The sequence below is a fragment of the Clarias gariepinus genome, chromosome 24 (genome assembly GCF_024256425.1).
Source record: "Clarias gariepinus isolate MV-2021 ecotype Netherlands chromosome 24, CGAR_prim_01v2, whole genome shotgun sequence".
Classification (NCBI taxonomy): Eukaryota; Metazoa; Chordata; class Actinopteri; order Siluriformes; family Clariidae; genus Clarias; species Clarias gariepinus.
Window position 1 is genome coordinate 20753000 of NC_071123.1, and position 13966 is coordinate 20766965.

General features: G+C 38.4%; 1 protein-coding gene across 1 annotated transcript; it reads right to left on the minus strand.

Moving 5' to 3' along the window:
- Nucleotides 1-11938: 11938 nt before the first annotated feature.
- Nucleotides 11939-13245, minus strand: LOC128511914 (GTPase IMAP family member 7-like; the record flags this gene model as incomplete). The annotated part of the gene is made up of 1 exon (XM_053484965.1): nt 11939-13245. A coding segment is annotated over one exon (1203 nt), but the record flags the coding sequence as incomplete, so codon positions are not given.
- Between the last annotated feature and the right edge of the window lie 721 nt (nt 13246-13966).

Sequence of the window (13966 nt, forward strand, 5' to 3'; positions counted from 1 at the left end):
AGAACTACCTTTTTTCTTCTGTTGACTTTGCAAAACGTGGGGGCATTTCAATGTAGGTAGGATTTGCAAGACAGAATCTTTATTTTGGTTACTTCAGGAACCTTTGGTTAAAGGAGCTCGCTTTGATTTATCAGATGTGTATTTGCCTGGTCTCACACTTAAATTAGGTGGTTCTGGTATCATAAAACTAAGGAATCTAATCGATAAGGCTGGGCCTGACCTAAGTGATGTATCTTCACTGACTACTGCTTTAGGACAAAAGGTCTTCACGGCAAGCTGGGATTATTATAAAAATGTGGGGAAAAAAGACTAATTGAGGAAGAACTGTTTTTATTGCAAAATTTTGGTAATGGAATTTCAGTTTCTAGATATATACAGTAGGAGATCCATTTCCAAAAATAGTTATTTCACCTGACTTAAGGGGCATGTCTGGTATTTTGCTGGATTAAGAAGGATTGCAAAATTTAGATTTTTCTTTGGTGATAGGAAAATTGTTGTACAGGTGTTTTGTTAAAATTTGTAATAAAGTGGTATTAAATGAATAAGCAAACCGGTGATCTGCATTGCCGAATATTACACGGGGCTATTGTTGTAAACGCTTTTGTTTCTGTTATAAACTTGGATGTTATTGATAAATGTGTTTTTTTGTAGAGTAAGAGAAACTGTTTTTCATTGTTTTACAGAATGCATCAGATTGAAGTCATTTTTTGTTTTATTGAGTAATTTGTTTTTGAGATTTCAAGTAAAGTTCACTACTAATACAGTATGTTTGTTTTAGGACTCAAGTTTTGTCAAAAACAAAGAATTAAATGGCAGTTAAGGAATTTTATTCTTGGACAAGCTAAACTTGCGATTTATGTCACAAGGAGAAATAGAATGAAGGACAGACATAGTCAGGACGCTGCACTTCTTTTTAAAGCTTCTTTAAAAGCCAGGGTTGGTGTTGAGTACAAGTATTACAAACTAATGAATGATATGGAGTCTTTCATGTTAAAGTGGTGTTACAATGATATTATCTGTACTGTATTTGAAGGTGAACTAATTTTTGATTTGTTATTATGTTGAACTTGTTTGTACACTATGTGATACAGTGACTTTGGTTGGTTGAATATTGTTAAATAAAGTTTATTTCTAAAAATCTAAAAAAAAAATCTCTCTCTCAGTCTATTATAAGAAATAATTCTTAAGTCTGTCACTTACCTGAGAAACCATCTGTACTAAAGACTTTTTGTTGTTCTTGTGGTAACACAGTACCAGTTTCCTTACCACAGTTTCTCACCACTGCCACTACTGTGTGTGTAACTGTTCTGTGAGTTTGATGTGAGTAACATTTCTCACACTGCCAGAAGTTGTCTTTGTTTATCGTGGCACAAAATCATACCCTGGTGAACATGTCATGTTAGGAAATATCAGACCTCTGACCTCAAGTCACAATAAAAGAGTTCTGTTACGATGTGGGATTTTTGCCAGCAACAGCAAAATCCACCCCAAAGTCCTACATGCAGTGTGAACTAAACCTGCTGCTGGTTCTGATATATTAAACTCATCACTGTTTCCTGGTAAACTTCTTCCCTCAGTCTGTGAGTCTCTGTGAGCTCTGAATGTGTCTCTGAAGAGTCTCCAGCTCTCTGTGCTTCTCCTCTACAACATCTTCACTACAACATTATTAGAACAGCCAAAAAAAGCACCATTCATAATAACTGTGATGTTTCACAACAGGGTTTCAGTTCTTGTGTTTGCATCTTCATAGATGTTTCTAGCTTTAGCTGTTGTCTAAACGTCATCAAAGGTAATTGTGTAAGTCATAGTGATGCAGTCTACTTGTTACACAGATTATGAAATGAATGGTAGTGAGTTCTGATATTATAATCCATGATCACCTTCAAAAGTAGGTGCCTTAAAGTACTGGAACTTAAGTACAGTTGGGGTCAATATGATTAATTTTGCCAAAGCTTGATTGTATTAGATTATATTATTTTAAATATTGTTATTATTGCATAATTATTATAATTATTTCTCCTTATTTAAAAGACTGATAATTAATATTTTATTTATAAAATAATCCTATTCTTCTTTAATTATAATTTGATCATGAACCTATATGTTTTTAAGCATTGACGTTTGATAATATTCATATACATTATGGATAAGTAATTATAGTTATATTGATTAATTAATTAATATTTAAACCTTCATTGATGAATTTTGGTTATGTAGTATAATATAGAGTGTAGTAAGGGAAATTTATTTGATTATTAACTATTGATTCCTTTATCTCTTAGCTTTAAAACGGGAAGTCTGGCCATCTGTGCTCTGAGTCCAGAGAATCTTTAGCTGACAATGGGTTCTCTGCTCAGGGGTAGGACAAAAAACCTCAGTGACTAATTTTTGAGAAAACCCTACCATTGTTTAAACACTCGACAATGCATTAGCATCTGATCAGGGGACTGTATTATAGTTGTATATCAGTATAACATGTATTGTCATATATAATTTCATAAAATAAACACAACAAAAATAAAAAGACAAAAAACGTCCAACAATGTCGAAGTCTATGGTCTTGATAGATTGAGTTGTGTAATTTTGGGAAGGTCGATGTCAGACTCTTCAGCTCTGCTTGTTGTGTTAGGTTCGAGTTCCAGGTTTTAAAGTCATTGACTGAGATAGTGACAAAGTTAAATGTCCGATACTGAAGGAAATCTTCCGGGATTAAGTATGCACGAGAACTGCCTGACTCACAGCATTTATAGACAGATAGTGTTCGCATGCAGTAGTACCGAGTTGTAGTCAAAGTTCTGGAGTCGTATCCATGATGTATTTTGTTATGGTCTTGTGCTGTAGCTATGTGTCTTGATTCAGTATTACATTTGCATGGGCTAACAGATGTTCAGTTGGTGGAAGTAGTTCTTCCACAGTGTTCCATTGTTCACATCTATGTGGTTAAGGTTTGTGAAGCATTGTCCTTTACTTGGGGCTGGGCTCGATTCTGAACAGCACAGCTTTTCATGCTCACATGTGTACATACAGTAGTACCTCTTCCCCTCTCTCTTAGGCCTTCTTTGTGAAATAGTCCAGGCACCAGTATGTCGACAGAGAGATGATGTTCCTTGCCTCCCGCTGCCATGTTAATGACTCGGGTCCTGCACACACTAAGCTGAACACATACTAACATACCATTACAGAGGCTCGGATTAGATTTTATCTATTCAATGTGGTTAATTCTGTTATTTCCATTAAACTTGTAAAGTGTTAGGTATACTGTAGGTTGTTAGTAATTATATGTGTACTTGCTATTACATTTACATTAATTTATCATTTCATTTATCTTGTAACATATTCATGAATTTACATAGAGTTAACACATTTATTATTATCTATTTATTTATTAAGTATTTTTTCTTCTGCATGTACAATGTAGTTGTTTCTATGTTGCGTACATTATATTCAGGTTCTATGGGAGGTATATTTCATTCTAATTCTGCTTCTTGTATCATCCTGCCGACATTTTATATCGCCCAAATAGTATCTCTATGGCTTTATCAATAAGTCCTCTCACTATGGGTATGACGCAGCAGATTATTACTGACATGGCAAGCAGTATAATTCCTATCAGTACAATCTAATTGGTGGAACCCAAAACATGGCATTCCAAAACGTGGGATTATTTCCTTGGCCAAAAAGGTAATTATATGTGTACTTGGATGTTTTTTTCATATTGTATTGAGCGCAAACTTCACACATTGATAGAAAGTAGTCTACTAAGTTAGCAAGATATGTTAGCATCATTCTGAGCGAATAACATGCAGAATCTCCCTCTGGCGCAGTAATCAATACTATGTGTTAAAGATAAGTCTTTCACAACTGCGCCAAATATTATTACCTGGTTCGGGCTTTGCCTATCCTTATTGCTATTATATTTAATCTACAAAAAATCCTTGATCTGTGTTTTCCAGTGGTTGGTTTTTTAAACTGAGTTGGGCTTTAAGGAATTTATCTGACTCTTCTAAACAGTCATGAGGAGAGAACCATTATGTCGGCTGTATTGACAGTTTTGCAACATTCATTAGTTAATTCGAAAGCAGATTTTAAAAAAAACATCAGATCCCAAATGACGTGCGTTTGTGATTACAAACTTCTGACTTATTACTAATGCATGTTGTGTATAAAGTAACTGGGTGTACCATTGTAATGGTCGATGCTTTTTCATGTGAGAATTCTGCTACAGTAGGCCTCAGTAACATGGGGGCATTTTCCATATTATCGAGAGCGGTACTGTAATAGGCTTTTGGATGTTTGTCCCTTCTGTCCTGTTTATGGGTTAGCACAGCAGAGACAAATCCTCGTCTTTCTGGTACGTATAACTGGAAAGGTTTAGTATAATCAGGACAAGCTAATGCAGGTGCCATTGCATAATGACATTTTGATAAGTTCGAATGCTGCTAGTGTTTCCGGTGTGAGTGGCGAACTAGGTCTGGTCTGATCAGCAGTTTATATTAGATCTCTTAATCTATTAATGGTTGAACATGTAGGGCAAAGTCACATATCCAGGGTTGGCTAAACCCTGCTATTCCTAAAAATGATAGCATTTGCTGTACAGTTTGGGGTTGAGGTGCTTTTTAAATGGCTTTGACAATTACTCGCAACTCTAACAGATGTCCTAAATATTTGTCTCTTTGTTTACAGTAAAAGTATCTTTTTATTTATTTTTTTATTATTATTTTTTTTTATTTTGCTTTTTTCATGACCACTTTCAGCTAGCATTTTTAGTACCTTTACCGAGTCCTTATTATTCTTTTATTGGCCTGCAGATTAAAGTCAATAACCTACATAAGAGGAGCCGATTTGGCATAAACAGTGATGTCAGATCTTGAGCTAACACCTGGTAAAAGATGGAGGGGCTCTATCCATGCTCTGGGACTTAGTTCTTTCTTTTCACTGTGTACAGATACTGTATGTACTAGTGCTACTTGGGTGTGTATTTCTACCTTTACAAAATTATGCAAAATTTTTGATGTAGCCTGTTCCTTTCCCCAACCAGGTACCAGTCCATCTCTTTGTTGTTGTATATTGTAAGAGTCTTATTGCTACTTATTGTCTTTGAAAATTGTCTAATGCTGATCAGAACATGCCCCATACCACACCACCTGTCCCAGGAGTTCCACAGCTACATAACAAACAAGATCTTAGTGAGAAAACCATACACACTTATACACCATACACAGTATTAAGATATGAACAAGGTGTTTTTTTTTTACATGGTCTAATTTTCCTCCCAATAATAACGTCCACATCAGAATTCATACAGAGTCCTAAAACTTTTTTATTTCATTTTGTGCCCAATTGTAGTGACTGTTCTCTAGCAACAGCCTCAATAAAGAAAAAAAGTTAATAAGTCTGTAGCAGTGCGGATGATGAATCTGATAAACAACAATGCAACTTCACATTTCCACGAAATAGTCATTAGAGAGGTTCATTGTTAAAGATTCCAGTTTTCAGACAGAGACTCTGTCAGAGAGCAGTGAGTACATTAGTGTGTATGTGTGTGTAACATCAAGCTCCATCCAGTATTTATTATTATTCTGACAAAAGATGTTTTGTATATTTTAAATTTAAAAATTATATTAAATTTTAAAGTAATAGAAGAGCAATAAAAAATTAACAATTCATTAATTTATTTACTCTGAACTATATTTGTTTCTGTGTTATATTTTTGTAGTAGTAGTAGTACAGTAGGTGCAGCAGCAGCAATAATGGGTCCTTGAGGAACCTCAGATGGTAGGGAAATTGTGTTTTAGCACCCAAAATACTGTAGATTTAGACCAAGATGGAAAATGTTCTTCAAGGACCCTGATAAACCAACTCAGGTTTCTCGGAGAACTGATATGTTTACAGGGTTTCACCAGTGAGGCAAACTGTATATTTGGCAACTGTTGCAACATTTTAGGCCTACATGACCATGTAGTAAAAAAAATAAAAATAATGTATATATATATATATATATATATATATATATATATATATATATACACACTCAACAAAAATATAAACGCAACACCTTTGTTTCTGCTCCGATTTTTCATGAGATGGACTTAAAAATCTAAAATTCATTCCAGATACACAATATTACCATTTCTCTTAAACATTGTTCACAAATCAGTCTAAATATGTGATCGTGAGCACTTCTGCTTTGCTGAGATAATCCATCCCACCTCACAGGTGTGCCACATCAAGATGCTGATCTGACATCATGAGTAGTGCACAGGTGTACCTTATACTGCCCACAATAAAAGGCCACCCTGGAATGTGCAGTTTTGTCTCACAGCAAAATGCCACAGATGCCACAAGCATTGAGGGAACGTGCAATTGGCATGCTGACAGCAGGAATGTCAACCAGATCTGTTGCTCGTGCATTGAATGTTCATTTCTCCACCATAAGCCATCTCCAAAGGCGTTTTAGAGAATATGGCAGTACATCCAACCGGCCTCACAACCGCAGACCTTGTGTAACCACACCAGCCCAGGACCTCCACATCCAGCAGGTTCACCTCCAAGATCGTCTGAGACCAGCCACTCAGACAGCTGTTGAAACAATTGGTTTGCATAACCAAACAATTTCTGCACAAACTGTCAGAAACCGTCTCAGGGAAGCTCAACTGCATGCTCGTCGTCCTCATCGGGGTCTTGACCTGACTCCAGCTCGTCGCCGTAACAGAATTGAGTGGGCAAATGCTCATATTCGATGGCGTCTGGTGAGTTGGAGAGGTGTCCTCTTCACGGATGAATCTCGGTTTACATTGTTCAGGGCAGATGGCAGACAGCGTGTGTGGCATCGTGTGGGTGAGCGCTTTGCTGATGTCAATGTTGTGGATCAAGTGGCCCATGGTGGTGGTGGGGTTATGGTATGGGCAGGCATCTGTTATGGACGAAGAACACAGGTACATTTTATTGATGGCATTTTGAATGCACAGAGATACCGTGAATGGTGGTGTGTAAAATAACTCTGGTGGTGAGGAAGGCGAAGAGGACAAAGGCAGAGCAGAGGACAAAGTGGTGGAAGCTGAGAAAGGAAGAATGTTGTGAAATCTTTAGTGAGGAGTTGAGACAGGCTATGGGTGGTCAGGAGGGGCTTTCAGTTGACTGGACAACTACAGCCAATTTGATCAGGGAGACAGGTAGGAAGGTACTTGGTGTATCATCAGGTAAGAGGAAAGTGGACAAGGAGACTTCGTGGTGGAATGAGGAAGTCCAGGAGTGCATACAGGGAGCTAAGAGGCTAGCTAAGAAAAAGTGGGACACTGAGAGGACTGAAGAGAGTAGACAGGAGTACAGGAAGATGCAGAGTAAGGTGAAGGTAGAGGTGGCAAAGGCCAAACAAAGAGCATATGAGGACTTGTATGCTAGCCTAGACAGTAAGGAGGGAGAGGTGGATCTGTACAGGTTGGCAAGGCAGAGAGATAGAGATGGGAAGGATGTGCAGCAGGTTAGAGTAATTAAAGATAGAGATGGAAATGTACTGACAGATGCCAGGAGGGTGATGGAAAGATAGAAGGAGTACTTTAAGGAGTTGATGAATGAGGAAAACGAAAGAGAACAAAGAGTAGAAGAGGTGACTGTTGTGGAACAGGAAGTAGCAAATATTAGTAGAAGTGAGGTGAGAAGGGCGTTGAAGAGGATGAAGAGTGGAAAGGCTGTTGGTTCTGATGACATACCTGTGGAGGTATGGAAGTGCTTAGGAGAGGTGGCAGTAGAGTTTCTGACAAGTTTGTTTAACAAAATCTTGGAGAATAAGAGGATTCCAGAGGAATGGAGGAGAAGTGTATTGGTGCCAATTTTTAAGAGCAAGGGAGATGTGCAAAGCTGTGGCAATTATAGAGGTATAAAGCTAATGAGCCAGACAATGAAGCTGTGGGAAAGAGTAGTGGAAGCTAGGTTAAGGGCAGAGGTGAGCATTTGTGAGCAGCAATATGGTTTTATGCCTAAAAAGAGTACATCAAATGCAGTATTTGCTTTGAGGATGCTGGCAAAGAAGTACAGAGAAGGTAACAGGGAGTTGCATTATGTCTTTTTAGATTTAGAGAAAATGTATGACAGGGTGCCAAGAGAGGAGCTGTGGTATTGTATGAGAAAGTCTGGAGTGGCAGAGAGGCTGTTAGAGTGGTGCAGGACATGTATGAGAGCTGTAAGACAGTGGTAAGATGTGCTGTAGGTGTGATAGAAGAGTTCAAGGTGGAGGTGGGTCTGCATCAAGGATCGGCTCTAAGCCCCTTTTTGTTTGCTCTGGTGATGGACAGGATGACAGATGAGGTAAGACAGGAGTCCCCATGGACTATGATGTTTGCAGATGACATTGTGCTCTGTAGCGAGAGCAGGGAACAGGTGGAGGAAAATTTGGAGAAATGGAGGTATGCTCTGGAAAGCAGAGGAATGAAGGTTAGCCGCAGCAAGACGGAATACATATGTGTAAATCAGAGGAACCCAGGAGGATCGGTGAGGCTACAGGGAGCAGAGGTAAAGAAGGTGCAGGATTTTAAGTACTTAGGGTCAAAGGTCCAGAGCAACGGAGAGTGTTCAAAGGAGGTAAAGAGGCGGGTACAGGCAGGTTGGAATGGGTGGAGAAAAGTGTCAGGTGTGTTGTGCGATAAAAGAGTATTAGCGAGAATGAAAGGAAAGGTGTACAGGACAGTGGTGAGACCAGCAATGATCTACGGCTTAGAGACAGGAGAAAAGACAGGAGGCAGAGTTGGGGGTAGCAGAGCTGAAGATGTTGAGGTTCTCTTTGGGAGTGACAAGGATGAATAGGATCAAGAATGAGTTTATCAGAGGGACAACCCATGTTAGATGTTTTGGAGATAAAGTCAGAGAGGCCAAATTGAGGTGGTTTGGACATGTCCAGAGGAGAGATTGTGAGATTCGGTAGAAGGATGCTGAGGTTGGAACTGCCAGGCAGGAGGTCTAGAGGAAGACCAAAGAGGAGATTTATGGATGCAGTGAGAGAGCACATGAAGTTAGTTGGTGTGAGAGAAGAGGATGCAGAGGATAGGGTTAGATGGAGGCAAAGGATTCGCTGTGGCGACCCCTGAAAGGGAACAACCAAAAGACAAAGAAGAAGAGATACCGTGATGAGATCCTGAGGCCCATTGTTGTGCCATACATCCATGAACATCACCTCATGTTCAAGATAATGCACGGCCTCATGTTGCAAGGATCTGTACACAGTTCTTGGAAGCTGAAAATGTCCCAGTTCTTGCATGGCCAGCATACTCACCGGACATGTCACCAGTTGAGCATGTTTGGGATGTGTTTGACCGGCGTATACGACAGCGTGTACCAGTTTCCACTAATATCCAACAACTTCGCACAGCCATTGAAGAGGAGTGGACCAACATTCCACAGGCCATAATTGACAATCTGATAAACTCTATGCGAAGAAGATGTGTTGCACTGCATGAGGCAAATGGTGGTCACACCAGATACTGACCAGTTCTGAGTCCCCAGACCCCCAATAAAGCAAAAAACTGCACATTCCAGGGTGGCCTTTTATTGTGGGCAGTATAAGGTACACCTGTGCACTACTTATGATGTCAGATCAGCATCTTGATGTGGCACACCTGTGAGGTGGGATGGATTATCTCAGCAAAGCAGACATGCTCACTATCACACATTTAGACTGATTTGTGAACAATGTTTAAGAGAAATGGTAATATTGCGTATCTGGAATGAATTTTAGATCTTTAAGTCCATCTCATGAAAAATCGGAGCAGAAACAAAGGTGTTGCATTTATATTTTTGTTGAGTGTAGTTTCTGAGAAGTAGACTGCACAGGGAGCAGGAAGCACACTTTAAAGTACACTGCGGCACGGACAGCAGCAATTGGCTCTCCACTGCTCTTCCTGTGATATCCCGGATGTGAAGACCTGAATTTTAGCGACTTGAATTTTTTTACCTAAATTTTATTACCTGAATTTTTGCAACCTGAATTTTATTACCTGAATTTTGTTACCTGAATCTTATAACCTGAATTTTTGCAACCTGAAATTTGTTACCTGAATTTTGTCGACCTGAATTTGTAAGATTGAAAAATAATGAAGATTGTATTTTTAACGCTTGAAAATTTTTTTGAACTGCAATTTAGTAACTTGAATATTTTTGATTGAATTTTAAATGCTTAGATTACATTTTCACTTGGAATATACAACCACAATGAATTGCAGTGGCAAAAATTTCAAACATTGTAAATGGTCTAAAGATTTCTTTTCAATTCAGATCAAATTGCAATGCAGAAAAAATCAAACATTTTTATTGCAACACAGTTTTTCAGTTCAAGTAATTGAACCTGCTATTTTGCTTTGAGCAATTTTGGCACTATTATACTTTCATATGTGTGTCAGCAACAGCTTCCAATTCAACACAATAGGCGGTCAAATGACCGGTGAACCGCGTTAAAAGTAGGTGACACTGGCACGGCGCTTCTAGTGTTAAAATGGCATAATAGGGGCACTTTAATGCCTTTATTTTTAAAGTCTGTATGTTTCTTATCAAGGTCAATCCGACCATTACACCTATTCATGCAGGCGCTATGCTCAATATGATGTTATACAAGAAAGCAACCTGCTTCTCTGGGCTCTCTGATGTCTTGCAGTTCTTCCCATATGAGGGATTAAAGTTTTAATAGACAACCTTAATTTAGTTTATATGATTGTATTTGGTACTTGATTACTGTGAATATATTTAGTACACATGTGACCAGTAATTGGTTAATGTGAATATATGTAATTCAATATGTTTTACCTAAAAACATGCTTACAATGGCTACAACATGGCAGTGTTGATTAGTAATGCAAAAACACAATTGCTCAGTCCATCACACCACAATATACTGTTTATTTAACATACACAAAACAGACAATCAAACAAATCTGTAAAACCATCAACCCATCAGCACTTAGCTTATTAGCTACTTTCATTAACATTATATTAATATCTCTTATTAGCACGCATCATCATTATTATTATTATTATTATTATTATTACATTAATTGATTTATGTTTTTGCCTATCACTGAGAGACCAGGGACCCATTGATTTGTCTGCTGACAGCATAAGATCAATCACATAGCACCATACAGTAGCAATGAAGTACTGTACCTTGCTCCGCCTATATAAAAATAGGTAATTCATAAAACCTATGTGAGAAAAAGCTTAAAGGTTTGCAGGCAGATGTCCCTCTCTCTTCTTCATAGATTTTTATGTTTTCTATAAAGGCTAATGCAGTCACCTCCACTTCATTGTGTAACATCAGACGGGTGTAGAAGAGCAGGTGGATAGTCATGGAGAAAAGCAGGTGTAAACTGTAATCGATGATGAGATTTATCTTTTATTCTGTAATTTAATTAAATTAGTGAAACTCTCTATATATATTCTATCATTACACATATAATGAAATGCTTTTGAACATTATTACAGCTTATAACATATTAAAAATCTATAAACATTAGAATAGCAGAGGATTTACAGTAACAAAGGGATTTATAATACAAAATGTTTTCAGTGCGCTGAATGTACTAATTTTTAGAAGTTGGATATTTCTGCATTTTGAATCCTTTTTGTGATTGATCTTAGGAAATATCCTAATATTTAGAAATGCTGCATTTTTTTTCATGAGCTATAAAGTTCAAAATGAAAAACAAAAAAGCCTTGTATTGTACAAGGTATTTCAGTTAATGTGTAATAAATCTAGAATCACTGTACATGGTCAGATTTAGGACATTACCTGTGTCAGGTCAATGATGGAGACAGACAGAGGAGATTCATGTTTAAAAAAAAAAAAAAAAAAAGGTTTTTCCAGGATATTTTAATTTTATGAGATGTACTGTGCATCCATGATGTAAACTGGACTGGATGGCCAACTGGACTGAATCTGAATGGTAGTGATGGGCCAAAATGTTCATGACTAATTTTTATCCCAGTCCAGCTCTGTCCACCATCCCTAGATTGCACATTTAATTTTGGACTGAGTAAGTATGTGGTGCTTCATAATATCTGTTACCCAGTAAAAAAATAGTCAGTAAATACCTGAAAAATTCCCCTCGACACCTCTCCTGTTACAGCTGCTCTCTCTGACCCAGAGCTGCTTCCCACAGTTTTTTCATGAACCTCTTCAAGCAGACTGAGAGTCCCTGTGAGATCTAAAAGTTTCTGTTTAAGAGTCCCCAGCTCTCTGTTCTTCTCCTCCATCTGTCTGCTGAACTCTTCCCGCATCTTTGTTTTTGAGTCCAAAATATTTCTCTGGAGTTCAGGCAGGATGATCTTCATGAAGTTTCTCTCTGTCTCCATCCTGACCTCTCCGTCATACATCTCCTTGATCTCCTCCATCTCCTGTTGGTGCCTCTTCTCCATCTCTTGCCTCTCCCTCTCTCTCTTTTCTTTTAGTTTCTTTACCTTTTCTTCCATTTCTATCCTTCTCTCTATTTCTCGTTTCAGCACCCTCTTAAGTTCTCTCTGTTTCTCTTCATCTCTCTCTTCTTTCATCTTTCTCTCCAGTTTAGTTGTTCGGTCAATCAGTTGTCTGATGTCTCTTTCATGATTCTGGATCACTCCCTCTGTCTTTCTCAGAAAGTCCTGCACCTCGTTATCTATTTTCTCCTTCACTTCCATCTCCACTTTCATCCTTTTCTCTTTGCTTTCATTTAGGATCTTCGATTCTATTAATTTAATCTGAGATTCTGTCTCCAGGTAGATCTCACTGCTGTAGAATTTCTCTTTGCTTTCTTCCACCATCTTCTCTATCTTCTCCAGCAGCTCTGAGACCTGAGAACCATCTCCACTCTCCTTAATGTTGAGACAGTGAAACCTGTCTCCACATTTCTCCACTAGTCTCTGGACCTCCTTGTCTCCTGATTGGATAAACTCCTTAATGTTTTTCTTTTGAAGTTCATCAGTAATACTGAATATGATCATGGTGTTTCTCCAACATCTCTCTCCAAAAATCTCCTCCATTTTCTCAAGTATCTCTCTCTCCTCCCCTGTAGACTGCTTTACAGGTATGACCAGGAGGAAGGTGTGAGGTCCTGGAGAAGACAGATGTACAGAGAGTCCCACGTCATGTCTCAGCTTCTCCAGAGAGAGTCCAGGAGAGAACCAGTCAGGAGTGTCCACCACAGTCACCTTCCTCCCGGCCACCTCCCCCTGTGTGCTCTCACTCTGCTGGGTGGATGTAGATGTAGCTGTAGATGTACCAGCCTGGTTCCTCTTCTCTCTGCTCAGGATGGTGTTTCTTGCTGCACTCTTCCCAGACCTCGTCCTCCCCAGCAGCACCAGCCTCAGTTCTGCTACTGAAACCGACACTGGAGAATGTGGACTAGATGATTCTCTGCCCACTGAAAATTAAGAATAAATAATTTAATACAGAATCACTTACTGAGGTGATTATGTTATTCTCTGGAGTATGTTGGTGGACTGATGGTCCATCCTTCAGGTAATTTATATTAAATTTATTTTAATCATAGTCCGATCTTCCTATATGCTCACTAACTGCGTTACATAAGCCCCCACAAAATGAAAAAGTCCCTTCCCAGGGGGATTAACATTTGTCCAATTGTCCGGGACAACTATAAAATATTTCTGGGCAAGTTTATTTCAAAAGAACTTGTCCGATCTGGAAAATATGATGGTGTAAAATGTTAATTACTATTAACAAATTAATTCTATATTGACAGTGTCATGATTTGTGTATAGCATCGGATCCCACTTTTAAAATACTGTATTAAATTATTTAGCTCTTTTTCATGCTCTCATAATTTTTATTTACAGTCACTGAGATATGCTCACGCTTTCCATTGCATTGTGGCTTTCCCAATAAAATTTAATAGTGTGAAGGTTGACAGCTGAAACCCCCTCCACCCTTCTGTTGTGTTAGGGTCAAAATTGACCCGTTTTCAAGTTTAAATGTGTAAAAAGTACACTTTCC